General features: G+C 46.3%; 2 protein-coding genes across 27 annotated transcripts in view; both read left to right on the forward strand.

Moving 5' to 3' along the window:
* DEPDC5 (DEP domain containing 5, GATOR1 subcomplex subunit) overlaps nucleotides 1-8,844 on the forward strand; it is a 49,671-nt gene extending 40,827 nt beyond the window's left edge. For 11 of the 24 annotated variants that reach the window (XM_061465915.1, XM_061465923.1, XM_061465921.1 and 8 more), the window contains 5 exons: nucleotides 3,523-3,695; nucleotides 4,639-4,810; nucleotides 5,889-5,949; nucleotides 7,163-7,245; nucleotides 8,057-8,844. In XM_061465915.1, coding sequence (XP_061321899.1) covers nucleotides 3,523-3,695; nucleotides 4,639-4,810; nucleotides 5,889-5,949; nucleotides 7,163-7,245; nucleotides 8,057-8,352 — 785 coding nt within the window. In that variant the 3' untranslated portion in view covers nucleotides 8,353-8,844. Of the gene's footprint in view, nucleotides 1-3,522; nucleotides 3,696-4,638; nucleotides 4,811-5,888; nucleotides 5,950-7,162; nucleotides 7,246-8,056 lie in introns of those variants that run through there. The other 13 variants (XM_061465929.1, XM_061465917.1, XM_061465922.1 and 10 more) reach the window with 5 other exon arrangements.
* A 1,256-nt stretch (nucleotides 8,845-10,100) lies between these two features.
* ANHX (anomalous homeobox) lies at nucleotides 10,101-21,213 on the forward strand. 3 transcript variants are annotated; one of them, XM_061465940.1, is made up of 9 exons: nucleotides 10,101-10,779; nucleotides 11,419-11,543; nucleotides 11,741-11,864; nucleotides 13,155-13,341; nucleotides 13,818-13,950; nucleotides 14,224-14,525; nucleotides 15,225-15,372; nucleotides 18,511-18,598; nucleotides 20,446-21,213. In XM_061465940.1, exons 1-9 carry the CDS (start codon nucleotides 10,531-10,533, stop codon nucleotides 20,536-20,538), a joined length of 1,449 nt encoding a protein of 482 aa, XP_061321924.1. In that variant the 5' UTR covers nucleotides 10,101-10,530; the 3' UTR covers nucleotides 20,539-21,213. The 3 variants fall into 3 exon arrangements, with proteins under 3 accessions (XP_061321924.1, XP_061321925.1, XP_061321926.1); XM_061465942.1 differs by having other exon boundaries at nucleotides 10,687-10,779; nucleotides 11,365-11,543; XM_061465941.1 differs by lacking the exon at nucleotides 15,225-15,372.
* The last annotated feature ends 1,241 nt before the right edge of the window (nucleotides 21,214-22,454 follow it).

Raw genomic sequence — 22,454 nt, forward strand, 5'->3', positions numbered from 1 at the left:
CAGAGGGACTCTTCACAACCTGTAGTGAGCATGGAGGGATAAGTTATAAGTACAGCAGAGCAACAAAGCTGTACCTAAAATTGTATGTCTTGCTGCTTAATGGCAAAAGCCACAGATGTATTGGAAGTCATCTGTGGTGTGCTGGAGACTTTTCGGCTAATCTGAACCATGTATACCCAGACTCCTGATATTAATGTCTGGGAAGCCCAGCTACAAAAATCATATGGAAGATCTTATATATGGAAGATCTTGGTGCTGGACAAGAAACCATTATGGTATCTAAAGTTCTGTAATGTGCGAAGTATAACACTGACTACAACTAACAGCCCATGAAACACCCTGGCTGCATGACTGATTGTGTTGCTTTGTCAGCTTTTTGTGGCATTTCCAGGCCAGCCTGAGTCGCTTGCTTTTGTTCCTCTTTCCCTGTTTAAAATGATGAGAAAAATCATTGCTATGGAACTGCAACTTCAGATTTATTCAGATGCATCTTCTAAAGCCCTGACATTTAAGGATAAAAAGAAAATTCTGCTGTTCTCCTGTTTTGCATATTTGACCTGCTGAAGAGAATTTACTGCTGGTGTAGTATCTCTTAAACCTGAAGTTACAGTAATCCTTGTGTACTTCTGAAAGCCTTGTTTGAAGAGGAACAGCATCAGAAATGAGAAACATTAAGGATAGAAAGTCTGAAATAATGGTTAATTCTCTGAAGTCAACACATGCAGGATATTCTCCCGTCGCACACCAAATCTGGTGCCTTGGCTAGTATGCAGCCTCATTATCTCAGTGATTGGCCAGAGCTGAAGCCTAAATGTAGGCTGGCATGAAAGTACTGGGAAGGCTGGAGGTGTTTGGGCTGGATCCTGTGCATGGTTTGATCTTATACTCACTATTTAGCTCAAGAAAACAACTCTTCTGGCGTCTGTTCTCTTGTGAAATGAGAAGGCTAAGACACTCAGTAAGCTTGCACCTGGGGCAATGGGCAAAGAAGGAAGGGTGCTTTAGTGCCCCTCTCATGTTTTCTTTAATGCCATCCAGGGCAGAGTGTGTTCCCTCAGCATGTGATGTAGTTACACACCTGTGCAGCCCTCTGATCTGTGTTGGAACTGTGACTGTTCTGCTGTTTAATTAATTTGCAGTTCATGGAAGAATGAAAAATGCCTCCAGATTGCTCATGTGCTGGTTATTCCAGCAATAAGAGTTTCTTGGAGAACAATCCAGTGTGGAACTTCTTTCTTACAAAGGAACTGGTGTAACTGATGTTTCTGTGCTGTCCCTCCTCTAAACAGTACTCCAAAAAAACCTTCATCAGTTCATCTGAGGCAAGGAGCTTTACTAAACCCAGATGACCTCTGGTCCACGTGACTTCATTTGTTCCTCTCTTGGCTTTGATTTGGTTGTGGTTTTTATTTCTTCCCCTCCCCACCTTCCCTAAATGTCAGGCTGTGACATGAAATTGCATGCAAGGTTTGGGAGCTCTGGAACAAGCTCCACATATCTCAAAGATCTTTATCCCTCCCAATTCCCCTATCACTTGCCCAATGATTGTCCTCTTTCCCTTCCCAGTGGAAGTCTGACCTGTGATACACCTAATCTTGTCCCTTTTGATTTATAGCAATGCATGCACTAGCAATTGTAGCCTTGTATGTAGTGTAGTCTGTAACTGGAGAATAACCTGCCTGCTCCTCTCCGATTTACTCAATAAGTCATTAGTTAAATACTCAGTGGTACAAGATAATTGGGAAGCAGGTGAGTCCTCTTAAAATCAGGTTTATCAAAGACAGAGTTTATTCTATTAAAATTTAGTTGGTTTTAATCTGAAGCTTCTGAATTCAGGCACATGGATATTTCTCATCAGTTTTCAAGGTCCTTTTGATTAGCTCACCTGGTTGGACTGTGTTCCTGTTGCTTTACATGTGGATTACAGCTGCAGACAAGGTGGAGAGAGCAGCTCCAGCCCTAATGGGGAGTCTGCATTACCTGGAAAAAGGATCAGCCTAAGGGAGCAGGGAGCTCATTCTTCACAGTGTGCTTGTTTGGGCACACTGGACTGTGGCGTTATCACTGACCTCTGAGCTAATGACCAACATCTACCTAACTGGGCTGCTTTCACTTTACAGCTTTGGGATGTTGTTTTCCAACATACTTAGTTACAAAACTGGCACCTTTTAACCATGAGGGCTGTATTCACAGTGATACTCCACCAAAAATGAGCAAGAAAATCACAAAATGTTGATCTGACGATACCAGCCCAACTCAGAAACTGCAGATTTTACATTTCCAAAACCAAAAATGGATCGTATTTACAAAACTGGGCCATGTTCTTCCATTCTTACTGGGGTTTTCTCTTTTATTTTTTTCCTAAGCTGCAATAATAGCAATATAAAGGATTTTCTAATAACCTTGAAAACTGTCTCCAGCTACCTTGCAGCAGAAGTGAAGGTGGGAACTTTCCATCTACCTCAAGGAAGAACTTTATTCTTTTTTTTAACACCATTAAGCCATTAAATTAGAAGGTCATTTAAAAGCTGACTGTATCAAATGGTGCACATTTTCTTCTACTTAAGAAATAACAACATCCATCCCTCATGCATGCGATAAAGTGCAAGGTCTTTTCAATGGTATTGCACCTTTGTTTTGTGTCAATTGTTAACATTACAGAAATGTTAAATTATGTTTTTGCCTAAAGAAAAGCTGAAAGTGACAGCATGGTTATGGTTCCTAGCAGGACTTTGGTCTCAGAGTCAGGAGACTGGAGTTCTATCCCTGGCCTTGCAGTTGCAGTATGACACCAGCCAGGTCACTTCCACTTTCTATGCTTCTCTTGCCTGACAGCTGAGATTTTCTTTCACTGCGATGCTGGGGTCTAGGGCACAAAGGGAGCTGGGTGTGGGCACTATCCCAACGCTTACTGCCAAGCAGTAGAAGGTGTTGCAGTGATGGTAGCGCTGCTGCATGAGTCTTGGCTGACTTTTCATGCTTTTACAGAAAGTGTCGGATGTGCAGTTTTAGCAATGCAGTGATGTGGGGTTAAAGAAGCAAGACGTTTAACTTTTGATCTCCTTTAGCTGTGGAAAGTCCTGGAATGCTCTTGCCCTGTGTAACAGCACTCTGTTGTGATTTCTGGTGGGCACATACAGAAATACTAAAACCAATTTGGAATGTTTTGGGTATGAAGGAGCTGATGCTGTCTAGCCATAGTTAACTGTGGCACCAGTCGCTTACTGATTAGCTGCTTGAGTCTCAGTTCTGCCTCTTTATTGCAGCTGAAGTGCCTTTTGACTTCTTAGGGAGCTAATTCTGTGGCACTGACCCCTGATATGAGCAATGCTTCAGGTTTTTTGTCTTTCCTGATCTGGATGAGCAGCATTCTGGGACTATTCTACTAGCCCAAAAATATTTGTGGACGAGTGGCAGGACAAATTACTCTTAAATAGCTTGTTTCTTGTGTTCTCTTCAACCTGTCTCCCACCCTCTCTTTAATGGATCTTTTAAATATACCCCTATTATTCCTTGGCTAAGTAGCTGCCACAGTGCCTGAGCAACGGACAGTGACGCTCGACGTGGATGTGAATAACCGCACTGACCGTTTGGAGTGGTGCAGCTGTTATTACCATGGCAACTTCTCCCTGAATGCTGCCTTTGAAATCAAGTTACACTGGATGGCAGTGACTGCAGCTGTTCTTTTTGAGATGGTAAGAGTGAGTCCTTCTGTTTTGGGTGGCCACAGCAATGCCCCTCTGGCCTCTGTATCCGTTTGACTACTGAGGACATTGTCATAGGAAGTATTAGAAAGGAACAGTGGGTTGGATCTGTCCTTATTTCCATAAGTCATTTTACTGGTGGTGGTTAGCACTGCTGCATCTGGTCATCATTTATCATGCTGTCTGTACTCGTTCTGTATGCAGGATAGTTTCCTGCTTTTAGGGGGTTTCGTGCACAGTGTGCATAGAACAGTGCAGGTCAAGCTGATGAATTTGAGTCCTCTTTAGGCAAATCTTAAGCATCAAGCTGGACATTTGGAAAAAGAATGCATTTCACATTGCATTCCTTCTATCCCCAAACCTGAGAACTTTAAGTCTTAGTGGAACTGCTTTTGTGAGAGGGCTTTTCCAGGGAGTGTGTTCTTCCAGTTCAGCAATGCTGTTGAACTAGCTGAAGACATTTGGAACTGGAAATGCAAGTGGCTTGTGTCACTTCTTAATTTTTAGATTTTGTTCGTTTTCCCCTTTGTCGCTTCTGTAAACCCCATATTATTTAACACCAGGTTTCACCCCACCCAGCCAGCCACCACTAGGGGATTGGGTTTGCTTCTATTTAAAGTCTATTGCGCTGTTCCAGTAAAGCAGCAGTGCTTAGCCGCTGATGGTATGTAGGCTGAATCAGTTCCTGAAAAATGTCCTATTTTAAAGTGCTTTGTGATTGATGTGGCACTTCAAACAAGAAAGCCTGATGGCTTGCGCTTGTACTGCTTTACCTACAAGGATGCTTGTGTGCTTGCCATACAAAGGAAGCAGAGCCTGTGGAGAATTGAGCATGTCTGATCTCTTCTTGGGAAATGAGTTGGTCCTATGCCCATAAGCGCTCTTCTTCAGTTTGACACATGTCACATAATTTCTTGCTTCAATCTCTTCTCAGGTTCAGGGTTGGCATCGCAAAGCCACATCCTGTGGTTTCTTGCTAGTTCCAGTCTTGGAAGGACCGTTTGCTTTGCCCAGTTACTTATATGGAGACCCACTTCGAGCTCAGTTGTTCATCCCACTCAATGTGAGCTGCTTGTTGAAAGAGGGCAGTGAGCATTTGTTTGACGGTAAGAAGTGTTCTTTGTTTTGCCTCTTTACACTTTTCTGCAAGCAGGTCCCTTCTGGCATGCAGCTGACATGAAGAACCTCATTTACAAGACATGCATTTCAGCAGCCACCCTCAGGAAGGGTGGCACTTGGGGGAAGCTGTAGTGACAGGCTCATCACCATGCAACAGTGTATGAAGTTGGCAGCAAGAAGTACCAAAGCACAGGAAAGGTTGTCTCCCCACTGATCTTTGTTGCCATAATGTTGCATATCATTATAGAGTAATGATAATCAACCAAGCAGTTGTTCTATTTGACAGGATGTCACATTGTAAGAGTCTGTTTTGCTGGTAGACCCTGCCCACAGCTGCTCTGCAATTGTACCCAGCATTTGTTTGTTCTCCCTTCAGTGAGATTAGGCTTTCACGACTTCCATCCTCCTGGGTTTTTGTTGTTGTTGCCATGGTTACATTCGTGGTAAGAGTGTTTGCACATGAGATTAAGAGCTAGAAACTGCAGTCTCTTTTTCTGCAATGTGACTTTGCCCCTTTTGAGTGATGCTGTTCTGGTCAGGTGGAAGCTCAGAGATCAGAAAGCTCTATCCCCATGCAGAGAGGGGCAGAAGTGCATCGTGAGAAGGGACAGTTGGGAAAAGGCTCTGTTTTAAAATAGTAAAGATGATAGTTTATTTTCATTAACCCAGTGCCCAGGGTTACAGGTGTCTTGTCAGTGTAAATCAGTCAGTGACAGAGCCATGTGCTGTGAGATCACCATAACCCCACTGACTTTGAACGATTATTTTCAGAGCACTTCATGGTGACACACAACAGCCTGCTCCCCCTCCTTGCCCCCTCCCACACACCCCATTATGTTGTTCCCCTTCATCTCAGGAGCTAAATGAAAAGCTAAATTCAGGCATGAATCTGCTACTGGAGTGTGCAAGACATGTCTCTAATAGGATGGTGTTCAAGGGACAGCTGACAGGAAAACAAGTGACTAAAAGAAATTATTATTAAAAACAGGTCTTCTGAGGAAAACTGTGGTCTTGAAGGAAATAAAGCAGCTTTACTGGGCAATTGTGACCTTCTGTTTGTTTTAGGCTTTGAACCAGAAACGTACTGGGACCGTATGCACCTCCTTCAGGAAGCAATAGCGCACAGGTATGTAGAGAGCAGAGTGACTGAAAGGTTCCTGTCTCCCTGGATGATGCAGGGGGAAGATCTCTGCTGAGCTGTCACTCCTGAGTCGTGTGGGTTCTGTGCTGTCTGCCTCTCTGAAGTCTGCTTGCAGGTTATTTGACAAAAATATAACTAGAATGCCTGGAGGTGGCTCTGTGGGTGCAAGGGGCAGGTAGATAGTGTTTCAGCCTGTCACTCATTAGTAAACCATACTCTCCTTGTAGGGAGGGCATTGCCTTTGGAAGGTGCCCTGTTATTTTAAGTTAGAAGCAGACAGTCTGTAAATAGATTCCTTTCTGAGAAGGGATAGTTACTTCCTTCATGTGTACTTACCCAGTCTTGATTTGGATGACAACCAATGATTGACAATAGGCAGGAGACTGGGATGTGAGCTGGATACCAGGAGGTTTTGCCTGGTTTAAGAAGGAATTGTTGGAAACTTAGAAGGAGAACAGTTGCTGAAAGGAAATACCGCTGCTTATGTCTAGCATGGTAATGGAATGCTCAAAGTTCAGCAGTATCCAGAACTTTCTGCCTCCAGCTGAAGATCTAGAACTGTCATGCAGCATGAGCAGGAGCTTAGCCCCCTTTGTGTGCTTGAGCTGCTAGTTTGTATCATGTTATTGCTGCCAAGGTCTTTTTCATGACAGAGAAACTGCCTTTTGTAATGGACTTTAGCTTGGAAATAAGCTTTCATTAGCTTAGAAAGCAGGAGAGGAACAGGTATTCTACAAACAGCAGAGAACGATCAGGTGAGCTGCTTGAAGTTCTGCATGGAATATTGCCTGGCACGGAAGAAAATGATGTTACAGCTTGAAACATGCCCAAGGAATGTCAGTCTTGGCTGTCACTGTTCCGTCATCCGTGTGCAGCTGCCCTGTTTCGTCAGAGCTCCCAGACTGAGCTACTGGTGCTCTTGCTTCCGGCATGAGTTAGAACAGAGATCAGTGTGCAGTTACAGGCTTTCACACAGTGCCTGGCAGGGTGGAGGGTGTTTGGAGAAGCCCAGCTCTCTTCATCCCTTTTCCCCTTGCCTTCAGGCCATAAGAAAAGGGGCCATAAGTGACAGGGGAAGGTTGACCCTACCTTGGGCTGAAGGAATCCTAGCTGGAGTGACTCTTTTACATATCTATATATGTGTGTGTATATATATATGAAATATTTCTTTTTCATTCTCCTGGTGTTTGTTCTCCAGATTTGGATTTGTGCAAGATAAATACTCGGCCTCTGCATTCAACTTCCCAGCTGAGAACAAGCCCCAGTATATCCATGTCACAGGTGAGCAATGTTTGGCAGTCACTGGGGTAAGGAGGAGGCTGTTATAAACAGAAGAACCATTTTACATGCAGTTTGTGTTTTATGCTAGTGCTTTGGTCCTCATTATGTCCCTGGTCACATGACAAGTAGGTGTATCAGCCAGATCAAACCAGAGAGGCAGTGTGGAAAGTGCAAGGTGTTGCTGCTCATCAGTGGCGTTGAAGTCTTGCTTTATAGTGTCTCTGAAGCATTTCTTTCCAGGAGATGGAAAAATAAAAAAGGCAAAACTTGTTCCAAGTGCAGTGTAAATAAATGGGTATCTAGAAGCTGGAAGGAGGGAAAGGTGTTGGAACAAGTCAGTGCTCTGTTCTCATGCTTAAGTTCAGTTGTAGATGCATCTCTACTAATGTACACTGGGGGGGGAGATAGAGAAAGCATTTGCTTTCATTATTGTTCTTCATAAATGTTGATCTATCAGCACTTCTAACTAAGCTTCATGCATGGCATATTACAGTAAAACAACAGTGTTTTCAGAGGGGTTGCTGATGCATGAAAACAATGATGGGAAGAGACCTTTTGGAAAATTACAGGAGAGATGGAAATTGATGTAAAGTTAGAAAATGGATTGGAGCCTGCATCTTTGCTTCATTCCCATCTACCAGGAGAAAGGCAAGAACAAGTGTGCTCTCTGCGTTGTAAATTGCAGGAAGAAATAGCACGTAAAAGCAAAGGAGGAGAAGTGTATCCCATTTTCTCTTGCTAAGAGGCAATGAAACGACGCTTAGTTCAGCTACAAGGTGCTTAAGAGTAAAGTCCTGTCTGTTTCCCCCAGGGACAGTGTTTTTGCAGCTCCCGTATTCCAAGCGGAAGTTTTCTTGTGGGCAGCAGCGTCGCCGGCGCAACTCCACGAGCTCCACCAACCAGAACATGTTTTGTGAGGAGCGCATCGGCTACAACTGGGCCTACAACACCATGCTGACGAAAACGTGGCGCTCCAGTGCCACCGGGGATGAGAAGTTTGCTGACCGGTTGCTGAAAGACTTCACAGACTTCTGCTGGAACAAAGACAGCCGGCTTGTTCTGTTCTGGACTGATTGTCTGGATAAGATGCATGCAAGTGCTCCGTGAAATAGGGGTGTATCTCTTAGGGAGACAGCTAGAAGTTTTACCTTGTGGCAAGGAAGTAAAGGTGAAGGATGACTGGAAAAGAGCCTCTGTTAGATTCATCTTGAGGCTCCAAGAGGACCTGATCAATATTGCTGTTGATATTCAACAGAACTTGATTAAGCCCTTGGAAAAAGAATCTGAGCTGTTGGCTTGCCAATATCTATCACCTGACCTCAGCTTGGTTTCAAGTAGCTGCAGTCCTTGATTGCCAAAATTTGTGTTAGAGCAGAGGTAAAGGAAGGAGAGTGCAAACGGTTTTCAAGGGCGCTCAGATTCAGCCCAGTGTGATGGTAGTAGCTTACCGTCGTTGGAAGTGATTGGTATCTGATGTGCCTGGCAGCAGCCTGCCTCTTTCCCTTTTGAGGTGTACCTGATTGTGTGAATATGTAAGATAAAATGTGAGAGACGCTTGTTAAGTTTCATACATGTAAATAAGTAAAAATGCAGAAAATCGAGTGACATGGTGTTTTGTTTTAACTGCAGACAGCAGTACAAAATCAGGGAGTAAAGGAGAATAACTGCCAAAAGGAAATACTGCTGCTTATCTCCAGCATGGCAGTGGAATGCTCAAAGTTCAGCAGTATCTGGACTTTCTGCCTCCAGCTGTGGATCTAGAACAGTGTCATGCAGCAGAGCAAGAAGGCAGTTACTGTCACGCATGGCCAGCTTCCAAGTGTAAGGAGAAATCACGGACAATTGAACACAAGATGCTGCTGATGGGAGTAACAAAAAGGATTCTGAGCAGACTTTTAGGATGTATCTGCATGTAGCAAAAGGAAGATGCCTCCACTCCAGTATGTAGCCTTTGTCTTTGCAGAGCAAGGTCAGGTATGGCACATGGACTTGGCACGAGCTGGTTACTGAAGTGTGGGTTAAGGGTGGGTTCACATCCGGCCCCTGGTAGCGCTATGCACTGCGGCTGTTGACTCGCTCCGAGATCCTCAGTGTTGTTACCTGTCCTCGGTACGCTGAGGTCAGCAGGGGGCGGGCATACTCACAGCGGTGTTTGGACCTGACTGAAGGACAAATCGTAGCTGCTTCAGTTTTATCCCCTACACTGAGTCTGGGTGACTGCTGCGCTGTTAGGCAGTACCCTCCTGGAGAAGGTGGGTAACAGTGCATGTCTGAGCTCCATTAGCATCTTAACACGTACTCTCTACTACAAAACCCCTTTGCTGCCCTCTCCGCTCGGTTCTGCGGTGCAGGTGGCCGCAGCAGCGTGTGGAGCAGCCGGACGGGGCGGGAGCAGCTCCGCGCCCCCCGCTGGGCAGCGGCACCCAAGGTGGGGGCCTGGCGGGGCGGGAGGAGGGAGGGAGGCAGGGGGAGGCCGACCCGCGCCCCGCCGCTCTCCTCCGGGCACCGGAGGACGGGGACCGGGACCGGGTGGACTCTGGCGCGGCCGCTGCCTCGGGACGGGCCAGAACGGGACGGGGCTGCCGGGGTGAACCCGCTCCTCAACCTCGCAGGTATCTACCAGCTCTTCCTCCTTTTGTCCGGCGGGGCTGGAGCGGTCCAGGGGTTGGGAGTGCCCAAGGGGACCCGGTGGGCACAGGCATCCTTTCCCCGAGCGAACACCAGCTCCGGCACCCATTGGAGTCACGCTTTGCTGTAACTGCCGCCTGCCCCTGCCCCTGTCCCGTGCCATTTTGGAGAAGAAAGCTCATTAATTTCACTCGAGTGTCTCTAGACTTTGTGCTCTGGTAGTTTTTAACCTGTTCCCGTGGGGAGCTGGGTATGGAGGTTTGGGCTCTGAGCGGCATGGCCAATGCTGGCACTTCCGCAGCACCCCCGGTGTTCCCAGCCACTCGGGGACTCAAGCGGGAACGGCTGGGCCCACCCCTGTGTGCAGTTCCTCCTTCAGCCACCGAGTTTTGGGGCGAGTTTGATGTGTCTTTCTGAGCTCAGTTTTCTCAGCCACAAGCCTGGGGTGGCTTTACCCTTTCAGGCTGCTTTAGGCCTAGTTGTGAGTGTTCTGAGATCCCCAGACTGCTTTTAACACCACAGTAAATTTCTTCCCTTTATTAAAACAAAAACTCCAAGCATACCATGGAATGTAAAAATGGGAGATAATAGTTTTTATCTAACCACAACTCACAACTTTGTGCATTGCATAGAAAAGTCTTTCAACAGGACATAAGGATGAAGCGGTTCATGGCCATGTTAAACAGGAATAAAAACAAGGATCCCCCACCTGCCAAGCTGCTGGATCTAGCAGGACAGCTTTGCCAGGATCTCCAGAGCTCATTTCCTAGTCTGGAGAAGCTGGTTGGGGCCATGATGGGATGCAAGCACAAGATGTATTTTCTCACTAACATCCATGTTGTCCAAGCTTGCGTGTTTGTTCATATCCAGAAAGGGCAGCATGACACAGCCTGCAGACTGCTGGAGGTAGGGAACTGTTCTTTGTTTCTTCATGCAGGCAAAAGGAGTATTAGAAAAACAGCAGTTAGAGCTGTTAGTGCAGAAGTATCCAAACAGCAGGACATGGAGTGTTTCCAGCTGGCATTCGGCAGCAGAAGGTGATAGGTGTGCTTTGGTTCACCTGAAATGCAAGATAAAAACTGCTACAGGCAGTTACTATTAATCAGCCAAGGGGCAGAATGTAACTGGGTGATTATGGGGTTGGCTGTAGTTTGTGAAAGCAGGATTTTTGTTCTCTAAAGGGATGGTTCTTCGAGTTTTTCACAAATTTAGGGCTCAGGATGTAAAAGCCTTGGGGAAGCCAGGTCTAGAGGGCATCCAGGATGGGAAGATAATGAGGAAGGCTGGATGGTACCACTCAAGGGGAGGAATTTTGGCCTCTAGATCTGGTAATGTAGCCCTTTTCACCAGGGAAAAGGGGAATTAGGCAACTCCTTCTGTACATTAGAGGAAATTCAGGGAGCCATAGACTTGGATAATGCTACCAGCTTTGTCAGGCTAGTAGGAACCTCTGAGTAAGTTTCTGGCTGTTGAGGGTTTTCTCCTTTACAGGAAGCCTGGCTGACTACCTGGAGAGAGTTTGCTTACATGCTGTTTTGGTTTTAGTATAGCAAGGCAGAACAGAAGGAGAAGCTGGTGCAACTTTGGCATGAGATTCACTACCGGAGGGTAATGGAGCAACATCACACAGATTTTCTGACACCGCTGCAGAAGTTCCGTTGCAGGAAGAGGTACCATGGTGTGGGGGAACAGGTTCATTTTTCTTTGCTGTATCTGGTAGATGCAGGGCATAGAAATGCAGAGGCTGGTTTTGCACCTCAGGATGCTGCTTCTCAGAGCTAGGTGGTTCTTGACGGTTTGACCACTTGTGGCAATGTGAACGAGACTTCTGGGGTTATTTTTTAATCCTGTTTTCTCCTGTGTACAGGAATCCTCCACCTATTTCCCTTTGTCCTGAAGGTTTGAAGAATCGAAACCATTCAGATGAAGTGCGCCAGCAACTGCACAGGTTTGCTGCAGAGGTGACAACAAATCCAAACAAGAAACAGCGGGTAGGGATATGCTACTTCTAACCAAGTCTCCTTGTCACAGAGAAGCAGAACTCTGTGATCAGGGGTCTAGAACTGATTTCATTCTAAATCCCTGTTTTCTAAAGCCCCAGTGGGGCTGGGATTCCCCAGACTTGATCTTTTCCTGAAGGTTTCCTTAAAAGAGTCACTGGGTTCATGCTAAGTAATCTCACTTGCTTTGGACAAAATGATCAGGAGATATAAAGTTCCTCACTAAGCTTCTAACAGTTCTAATTTGGTAGTGGTTCAGCATAGGCAGCAAAACAGCCATCACTCAGAAGAGCTGTATTAGAGTGATAAATAGTTCTGACTTGAGTGAGTTATAGCCTGTATTAAATTGCTTTTTGCTTACCAGAATATATTTTATACTGCCTTATCACATTAAATTCACAGAATTTGAAAACGTGATAAGTTGTGTTCATGTCTGCATCTGTCTTCCTTATTTGAACAAGGATAAATCTGTAATGGAAGTGACATGTGAATTAATTCAGTAATCCTTGTTGATTACTCCCTCGCAAGGTGAGGGCTTCAGACTGTCAAGTCTGTCTCTGTGGTGCTCAATTTTTCCAGCACCCTTCTCACATAAGGCAGGATGTCTTGGGGAACAGCTCTGCAGCGTGGAGTTGGTTTATTTCACAAAGCAGCAACAACTTCGAAATGTTCATTAAAAAAGCCCCCCGCAATCTGGTTTGGGAGCATAATGAGGTTGCACGGTTAAGTCCTAAAAGGTCAGGATACAATGATCACTTATGCATTAATTTCCCAATACGTTCTTCACTTACGTGATCTCATTCTTTAGCAGTTTCATACAGCAGGCATTTTTCTGTGAATGTGATACAGATGTTTATGCTGCTTACAGTTTGTGGAAACTCTGTAATGTGGTAAACACATTAGTGTTCATCCTGTTAGTGTCACGGTAGTGATGCAAAGCTGTCATTCTGTGGGAAGAGCATGCTTCGGTCAGGTTTTCCATTCAAATATAGCAATATAAAATAGCAGTAGATGGGGCTGTTTTGGTTGTGTTGGTTATTTCTTAGCAGACAAATTGAGTGGGGGAGCAGGGGGGAATGTATGTATTCCAACAACTCTTTTGAGTTTACAAATCAGTCTCCTCAATGGGATCCACTTGTCAGAGCCTTAGTGATCAAATGTCTCTGGGTTTAAGGCTCTTTTGCTCTGTTGCTTTTGGAACTGGAAAAAAAAAGAAATCCTGATTATTTGGATGCGGTTTATTCTTTTTCCATTGATCTCTCCCTGCACATGGGTTTGCAGGAGGGACTGGCTCGGGACATGAACCTGCAGCCAACTCAGGTCTACAACTGGTTTGCAAATTACCGACGGCGTCAAAAATCCGGCCTCCCTCGTATGGAAAAGCAAAAAAACTCATGTCCTGAGAGGGCTCTGGCTTATCCCACAGTGCAGCAGCAGGACAGAGGATTCTATGCTCCACAGACTGCAGGTTTGTTTCTTGCTAATGGGCTTAGGATGTGATCCAGAAAGCTGAAAACCTGCTTTAAATTCCCTCAGGAAAGGAAGGGTATTCCTTTTCCAGAACAGCATCTATATGCTGATGGATCAAGTGGACATGGAAGAGATCTTCTTCAGTGGAGTGCCTCATTGTTTGTCTAGAGGCTGTCACTCATAGAAGAAGCAAACACTGATAGGGCCTGTGCAAGAACAGGCTAACAGATGCCTGCCTCAGAAGGGGCACTGACAGCAAGTACCTGCAAGGCAGCAGGTTTTAGTGCTCAGATCCTGGGATCAGGGATGTAGTCCAGTAAAACCCAGTATTGCCATGTCCCTTCACAGAATCTTGACCAAATATCAGTCAGGAAGTACAAGAGGGTCTTGCTGCATTTGGCAAATTAGACTTGTTTCATTGTTTTCTGGAGTAACTATTGGTGTTCCTTCACCTGCCTGGCCCACACCTTTCAGATGGATCTTATGTAGGCATCGGCTCTGAGCAAATGGAGAGAACTCTCATGACCTGTGACCCAGGGTGGGACCAGTCAGCTGCAGATCTGGATAAGCCTCCTGAGGGAACATATTTAAAGATGCTGGAATCCAGGTGATGTATGAAAAAGCCTTCACAGTGACAGTTCAGAGATGAAGCAACGTTTAAAGCTGTTAATAGAACTGACTTTCATGTCAGTTCCCAGGAGACATAACTTAGGAGTCTTGACTCCATATATGGGGAATGGTCCATGCTGAGCATCAGGCAGTCAGAGCATCTAGCAGTTAACTTCCCAGCTATCAAGGGCAGGATTCAAAGGTTTAGCTGGTGGGTGCCTCTCTTTGCAAAGCAGTATGTTTGGCTAATTCATTTTCTCCACCATTACAGCTTTATGCCGAGCAGTGAGCTGTATGAAGCGAGGACAAACAAGGCTTTCTTGACCACCCACAGCACTGAACAAACTGTATCATTTTGCCCTGAGGCTATGCTGGAACCAGGAACCTGCTTTAACCCTGCTGTCCTGCAAGCCAGAGAAGCAGCAAGCAGTGCTGATACCAACCCCCAGCTGGGTAACTTTGTCCTGTGCCCCTGTGGATCCCTTACCTTCCCAGATGAACGGCTGGCCATGTGGCAGGCCCCTTGCAGCACCGGAGGAGTCTCTGGCTCTATGTGGACCCCAAGTATAGAAGGTTAGTAAAACTGCACCCAGATCATTGACCTTGAGAGCTTTCAAGCTTCTCTTCCCTTTGCTGTAAACACTCTTGCTCACTTACGTGGGTTTCCAGTGTCATGACAAATGGCAGCAGGGTTTACTTGAGCTCTGCAGTTCTGCTCCCATAGTATCTGTGAGAAAACCCATCGGTTTAAGGTGTTGAAACAGACATTCTTACCTACTCTTTTGCCTAAATTGTAACTGTTTCCATAAGATAGTATTTTTCCAGCAAGGTGGATTCCTTTTAGCATTTCCACTGCAAGAGTCCCTTCAGGTGTTTGCTCACCTTGTCAGTTTTCAAGCTTCTGGGTTTTTCTCAAGAGCTTGCCTGAGCACAGGCTGGGAACTTCTTAACTGTGACACAGTTTGCATCTTCAGCAACACATTCTCACTTTCCCTTCTCCTTCCTCTTATTCTTTCTCTCTCCCTCTCTGTTTCCTTCCTGCCTGGTCTTGTTCAGCATTCCCACCATCTCTTCTGTTTTTAACAATAGCCTTTGCAGGATATGTAAGTGATGTCCACCTGCTTTTGCTGTAGGTCTGCAGAACAAAAACCACTGTGACTGCCATTCACCCAACCCTTGTGAATGTAGAGCAAGGAGAGGACAAATAGATGGGTCAGAGGCTGGGGTCATGTTTTCTGTAACTGTCTTTAATGTGAACATTTATTTCAGCAGGTATCAGAGCTCCCTTGAGCAGAGTCCCTCAAGGTGGCTGTATTGAGGCCAGTTCAGGAAGAATCATTCAGCAGTCAGATTTAGAGGTTGAAAGCTTCATCCTTAGAGAAGGACAGCTAGGGACCCTGGAGTCTGTTCTTCCCCACAGGTAAAGGGAATGGAAAGCACAGGGCTTCTTAAAGGCAGGAGTGACAGTGATGCTATGGGGTTAGCCTTGTCCTCATCCCCCTGTTGAAGAAGGTTGTAGAAAGAGTGTGGTGATGCATCTCATTTCAGGGGCTTGGCTCTCCTTGTGTCCATCATGTTTTGCAGATACTTCTACCTGTGCACTGGAAATGGGAAATGCTGTATAAGTGTATATGTGGCTTATGGTGGTGGCACAAGGGAGATCTGAGACCAACCTGATCAGAAAATAAATGAACCCCTCTCTTTAAAGCAGGTTTAGTTTCTAAGCTGTTTGACTGTTTTTCTTTTTGGCAGAAAATCATAGTGATTCAGTGAGAGCTGATTCTGTGGGCTGGGTTGGTAGGGCCCATACTTAATCCTAAAATAGTGTTTGTAGCTTCATAACCTCATGACCAGATTATTCCATAGTGCAGGCTTTCCAAACTGGAAGACAGAAAGACAGGCACTATTCTGTCTTTGTTTTCCACCTGTAATAAATGTTTTATTAATAAATGTAGGTTTTCTCTGGGACTTGAGATAAATTCAGAGAGTGCAAACCAGCAGCAATCCGTGCCATCTTCCATATGTTACACAACCCCCATAAGTTACATAAAAATAAACACTGCCAAACAGACATGACGAGGTTCCTTTAGTTTACTGATCTGAAAGGCACAGCAGGAGCAGTAGCTCCATTTCACAACCCTTCTGCCTTGACACTGTCCAGCATTTGTGCTAGCATGATGCTGTCAGTAATATGTCAGAGAGGTAGGTAGAAGCAGTTTTATTCCTTTTATTCACTTTAGAGATGAGGAAGCAGAGGCGCAGAGAGGTTTTGTCAAGCAACCAGGGAAGGCAGTGATTCACTGGAGATAAAGATCAGTGGGGTTTCGCCTCCCAGTTCCCTGCTGAAATAATTTCTGCCTTTTACCTCTGTTTCCCGGTTGGCTTGATGTTCATGTTCATGTCAGGCTCCTCGCTCTGAACTGACAATCCAGGTCAGGGCATTGTAAACCCACCTCAGTACGTGTTCTAGGATTTGCAGTTTCAAAGAGTGGCTACAGATCGTAAAGGACCAGTGAGGCTTGCTGGCACTGCTCTGGCTGGATTTAAAATTGCATGTTCTGACTCCAGAGTGAGCTCATGTTTATTTTTAAAATCTGTTCCACCAGCAGAAGAAATCTATGGTGAATGTCTCCTTGTTGGGTTATGTCAGTTGTGCCAGGAACCTACACACCCTTTATCGTATTCCTGTCAGGGGCAGGACTTGCTGCTTCATTGACACCTTCTGGGGAGGATATAGTTATTTGAACTCTTATTCATAACCCCTGTTTAGTGGCCTGGTCCAGCTTGAACCAGAAAGCCTTTAACTCCCCAGAACACTGTGAATGCTAAGGAACACTGATCTCTTTGGAAATGAGTGATGCCTAGGCTGCAGTCTCATCTAGGCTCTTTCGCAGTTTCTCTCCAAAGAGCCAGCAGACCTCATGTGGGTAGTCTTAAGTAAGAAGAAGGCTCAGTGAATGGCAGTGAATAAGGATCACCTTTGTTATCAGGCAGAGGCCTCTAACAGAGTTACTGATAAGAGAGAAAGTATTGTGTCACCAGAGTCCTCTTTAGCAATAATGTTGTAAGGAGCATCACTCACGTGGAGACTCATGAATCAGGCAAGAGCTTAAACTGTAAGGCAAGTGAGTGTTGCTATCCTGGAAAGACAGGGCAGTGAAGTTACCTCTGTTTACAGACAAGAGTAAAGCACAGAAAAGGAAATTATTTAGCCAAGGTCACCCAAGGGGGGTGGCCTCAGTGTTGTGCTCTCACTGCCCTGCCAACACTTCTGGCTCCTTGCTTCTTAACTGCAGGGGTAGAGCTACAAGTCAGCACAAGGACCCTTCATCTGCCTGTCTCATTTTCAAAGGTGCTGACCTGGAAAGGACTTGGCCTGAAAGCTCATTAGAACAATTCCTGATGATTTCTTTCATGGGGTCTTTACTGTTGGTCCTACGCACTTGGGCTGTATCCAAGCCTCTTATGATCTACAGGGCTGTGAGGTGGGAGTGTGAGGGGGAACCAGGCTGGAAGCTGACTGTTTCCATCTGCTCCTGCTGCCTGACAGGGGAGTCTGATCCAGTCTTGCTGTTAGGCTCTCCCCTCTGGATAACCCAGCACCCCGACACTGGCAGGCAGCAAGCTCAAAAAGCATAAAAGGAGGCTACTTTTTGGCATGTTGCATAATTAAATCACAGAACTTGTTGCTAAGGGCATTGTGCATGTCAGTGTAAGTGGGCTGCGAAAAGAGATCAGACATTCTTGGTGGGGGAAGGAGGGGGCAAGGGCTTGAGTCCATTTGTCATTAGTAAATGGCATCGCCAAAATGCAGCCTCCAGCAGAGGAGTCCCAAGACTGCTTGCTGGAACCTTCGGTGCATTCCAAGGAATGGCAAGTTGACCCTTACCTTGTTTCTTCTGCTTTTTCCCTATGCTCTGTTACTTGGCACCTTTTGGTCTAGGCCTGTATGGCCTTTCATACCCTGGGCTATACCTGGGAGTGGTGGGGGCAGTGATGTTGGAATTATAGATTCTTTTGAGTTGGTGATGAACAGAGAGGACATCCCTTTGTCAAGTACCCAGTGTCTCCCACTTGATCCAGTGCCCGCAGACTGTGACCTCTTCTGAGAGGTTGGCAATGCCCCAGGGGACTTGTGGATGGGGAAGCCATGTCCCCAGACTGGCAGCCTTGAAAAGCTATTGTAGAATGGTAGCCAATGTTGTGGCTGTGTCTAAAGCTAAATGTTTGCCTGTTTTGACTCTTAAGGTCTGTGTTTTTCAAATATGTTTCAGGAGAGAGATGTTTTGGTAGACATCTCCTTGTTTATGGGGCATTCTGGGGGCAAAAAGAAGGTCATTCCTGTGTGCTGCTCCTGGTCAGGCTAGTCTTCCCCGTGCAGAATCTCTATTTTCAGGCTGTAACAATTTTGAGAAATGGAGCAGTTTTACAGACAGCTTAATAGAACTTTGACTGAATGGTCTTGCCAGCAACCCCTCTTGTCCTGCTGCAAAGCATTACAGTAGGTGCTGAGTTGGGCATAAATACAAATGCATTTGTATATTGTATTTTCTTGTAGTTACTGTCACTCTGTGTTTGGCAAGCCTCAGTGTCCACCTGTTTCTGCACCCTGCATGGAAGAAAGCCAAGCCTTGGGACAAAGCCAGGTGAGAGAACACACCTAATGTTCAGCAAAAGCTGCTCAGGCCTGTACGCACCATCTAGCTGTAGCTCTCACAAGGGAGATGTGAAGTATCATATTTAGTATCAAAGGTGTTTGATCAAAGCATACCTTTGGAATCCAGTTCAGAGCAGGGTGGGCATTCCCTGGGGTAGTATCCCACAGACGCTAGAAGGAGAGGTGCTTTTGTTGGTCTTTTCACTTGAATTGCTTATCAGATGCTAATTTTACCAAGTGTGTCATTGAAATGATGGCTAAAGCAGCCTGTACAGATCCAAAGTACTGTTTATGTTTTGAGCAATGGAGAGCTCTGTGGAAAGAAGACGATATAGGAAGAGAGCTGCTTGAGGGCCCTCTGCTCTGCGGGGATCTGCAGAATTTGACTCTGCCCTCTCAGACCTCTTAAAGTCTTTCATGTAATTTCCATTTCTAAGACTGTGGTTGATAAGGAAAAGGGATTTTGCACTGTTCCGAGATGGCTGATAGCAGTGTATGGAGCAGTATATTATAGGACATGATAACTTGCTTCCAGGGTCTGGATGCAGTCTGCATGCCTTCTCATGGTGATTTTAAGGCAGTAGAGAATAGAAGTTAGAAATCTGGTGCTTTCAAGGGGATGCGAGCACATCTTTGAATTAAAAGTCTTTAAAATAGTACCCAAGAAAGCCTTATCTAAACTGTACCTTGAGCTATTTTTTGGCCTCATGAGTGTTGGTCTCCCAGTCAGTTAGCATCCATTTCTGTTTCTCTTGCATTGTGAGCTGCTTAAAAGGATTTTCAAAAGCAGGGGACCATATCTGCTGGCCTCATTACAGGAAGCGGCTGCAGCTCCGAGGGCAGTAACAGAACCTCTTTCGAGCCTTTGAAAGCATCAATATAAAGATCTGTATCTTGGAGAGTGGCCTTTTTACCAGCCATAATGTGAGCCAGATGAGTAGGAAAGCTTTGGGCATTAATAATGAATGAGCCTTTTCTTACATTTCCAGAGCATGCAGTCTCTATAGCTAGTTTTCATCTTGCTACTTTGCATTCCTGCACTGATTTTGCAATGGTATAAAAACATGGCACTCAGTGCCTTATGGGCTGGGGAGCAAAACACCCTGTGATGCCTGCAGATGTTGAAAGGGGACATCTTTGGATCTTTTTTTTAAGTTGAGGAATTCAGAAAAGCAATTTTTATGTGTTTTAATGTGTGCTGCAGGAAGAGGAAGGGCTTGAGTGGGTAAGTGATTTTACAGCATTCTACAGACTTCTCAGGCACTCTGTGTCTTGCTGAATCAGCTTGCCCTGGCCTTCTTGCAGGAATATGCAGGTGTTTGGTTCCTATGTCTGAATCACAGGGGTGCAGATGTCCTCTTCCTTTTGTCCATGCATGACTTGCAATTTGGTTTCATAGGTGATGCATCCCAGCAGAGCCAACATGAGAATAAAACAAAAAAAGCAATTTGGATCTGTTTCTTCCCTTCCCTGAAAGCAGCTCCCTTGTTCAGGTGATCACTCCCTTATTTCATCCTGGTCTTACCCTCTGTCAGTTACTTGCTTTTATAGGAGCCAGTGTCTTGGGCAAATGGAAGGGAATTGCTCTTCTCTGCATTACTGAGAGTTGATTTGTGCACTGATTGTGCTTGTCATCTTTATAACCATCTCCTGTACAGATGGATTACCCTATCTGATCTCAGAGCGGAACAAAGACTTTGTTGCTTCATGCGTGCAGCCCTCACCACTCACGTTCCCTCCCTTCTGCCCAAAGGAGCTTTTCTACCCTGAGCAAGGGCATTGCCATCATTAAGGATCACATGTGGTGAAGCTTTGATTTCTTTTTGTGTCTTTCAGGTCCTGGAGGATCCGGTTGGCAACCCGTTAACCAACGACACGTTCTGGGCAGCATGGCTGCTCTTTGAATTCTCAGCCAGTGGACGAATGTGACCCGCCTGCAGAGATGTTCAATGTGGTCTGCACTTCCCTAGGAAACACCCCATCCTTTCCCCATACTTTTTTTGGCATGAATGAGGGGCTTGGCATGGAGATGAACAGAGAGTGAGGTAGAAAGATAATGAAGGTCTGTTGTAATGGTTGCAAAGTTTGGTTTTGTTACAGTTTGGTTAAGAGTTTTGCAAAGGATAGAAGGCATGAAAGGTGCATTGTGGACTGCAGGTTTTGACTAGAGCAGGCTGAAGCTGCACTGCAGATGCTAAAAATATCAAGTCGCTGGTTCTGTGGCGGTTAAGTATTTCTACCCATAGCACTGGTCAGATCAGAGTTGTTCATTACATGATGAAGGTAAATGAAGCTCCTGTACTCAGAAAGAGTAAAACTGAGTTTTATTGCCTGGCAGTGGGTATTGGGTAACTTTTTCTCAGGCCTGGAAGGTAAAGTATCAGCTTAGTGCTGGTAAAATACTGCTATTTCTCATCCCTGCATCTCGGTGGTACTGCTGGGTGTAACTGCTGGAGTGTACAGTACTCCAGAGTATCACAGGTGACACAAACTGGCAGAATTATCAGTGCTGAAGTCAATGTTCTTGCAGTAGGGGGAGGGCCTACCAGCGTTGTCAGTGTTTAATGCAACCTGTATCTCAGATTGCCCAGGAAAGAAGGATGAATGGAGATGTAGGAGCTGCTGAATTCTTGATCCATTGTCAGTGCCCACATCCGGATGGACACAAACTACCAGGGCCAGTGTGTGACCCTCAGGCAGTCTCTGGCACCAGGCAGCGGCCATCGTGTTCAGATGAGGGCCCTGCAATGCAGCGTGAGTTGTGCAGGCTCAAGTTTCCTACACACTGTAGTAAGTGTGGGGCTGATGCTGTGTAGGCTGGAGGCTGCTTACTCGGCGGGGGTGAGCTGTTCAACTGCGGCTCTCCCAGGGAGTGCATGCTGCTCTGTTCCTGTCTCCCAGCTCCTTTCCTTACTTCACCCAGCCTCAAGGCACCTCTTACACTCCTTCACCTCACGTTGCTCACGGAGCAGGAGCTCTGTTTTCCTTCCTTTCTCTTAGAGGCTACAAAGCAGAATTGTGTGTGAGAGCATTAGGACATGAAGCATCACATGATGCAGTTTAATGCTGCAAGTCACTGGGCTGTCTTCGGGCTGTTTTCCCTAAGTGTTACTGCTGGGTTTTAAATCTGTAGTGGACAAGGGGTAATCTTCAATGAAACTCCAGCCCTGAGCTACACGAAGTGGACGCCTCCAGTACCTGTTGCAATAACGTTAGCAAATAAAGGTTTTGAATGACTGTTTCTGCAGGCTGCATTTTTCAAGGTGAGGGTGCGAAGTGGTAATTCCCACGCGGTATTTTAATTATGTATTAAAACCCCAGCACCGGCTGCCCGGGCTCCACCTGTGTGCTCTGAGGCCCTGATACGTGCTTAACCCCGGTGGCCCCCCGGCAGCGCCGTGTTCTTGCTGTGGGAGGGGCCGTGTTCAGAACGGCGGTGCTGGGAAGGGTTGTGATGCACACGTTTACGTCTGTTTCCTTCCACAGAGCGGCCTCGGGTGAACCCAGCCTCGGGCACGGGCAGCACCGGGACCGGGTGACCGCGGGGGCCGCTCCCCGCTGCGGGTCCGCACCGCCATGGCGGCCTCGCCCCGCCTTCCTGCTTCCTCCCCATTGGTCCGCCGCGGCGGTAGCAACAGCGACAAATATACCCTGCCGCCCGCTGATTGGCTGCCGCCCGCCGTCGAGCCATAGCAACAGCGGCGCGGGTGCGCGGCGCCTCAGAGGGGCGACCGTTGGCGGCCCGCGCGCGCCTCGCCTGAGGGAGCGGCGGGGCTGAGCGGGACAGGGCTCGCCGTGAGCCGCGGAGCCGGCCCTGCCCGCCGCCGCCGACCGGGACCGCGACC

The sequence above is a fragment of the Pezoporus flaviventris genome, unplaced genomic scaffold (assembly GCF_033815535.1).
Source record: "Pezoporus flaviventris isolate CSIRO_AGI_PZ_B2104156 unplaced genomic scaffold, CSIRO_AGI_Pfla_v1 ptg000041l, whole genome shotgun sequence".
In the NCBI taxonomy this organism is placed as follows: domain Eukaryota; kingdom Metazoa; phylum Chordata; class Aves; order Psittaciformes; family Psittacidae; genus Pezoporus; species Pezoporus flaviventris.

What these genes read in the sequence shown, in the direction of transcription:
- ANHX (XM_061465940.1), top strand. Translation starts at nt 10,531, where the DNA reads ATGAAGCGGTTCATGGCCATGTTAAACAGGAATAAAAACAAGGATCCC. An exon ending in AAGTTCCGTTGCAGGAAGAG is followed by an intron (nt 11,544 to 11,740) that starts GTACCATGGTGT and finishes TCCTGTGTACAG; the next exon opens with GAATCCTCCACCTATTTCCC. An exon ending in TTAAAGATGCTGGAATCCAG is followed by an intron (nt 13,951 to 14,223) that starts GTGATGTATGAA and finishes CCACCATTACAG; the next exon opens with CTTTATGCCGAGCAGTGAGC.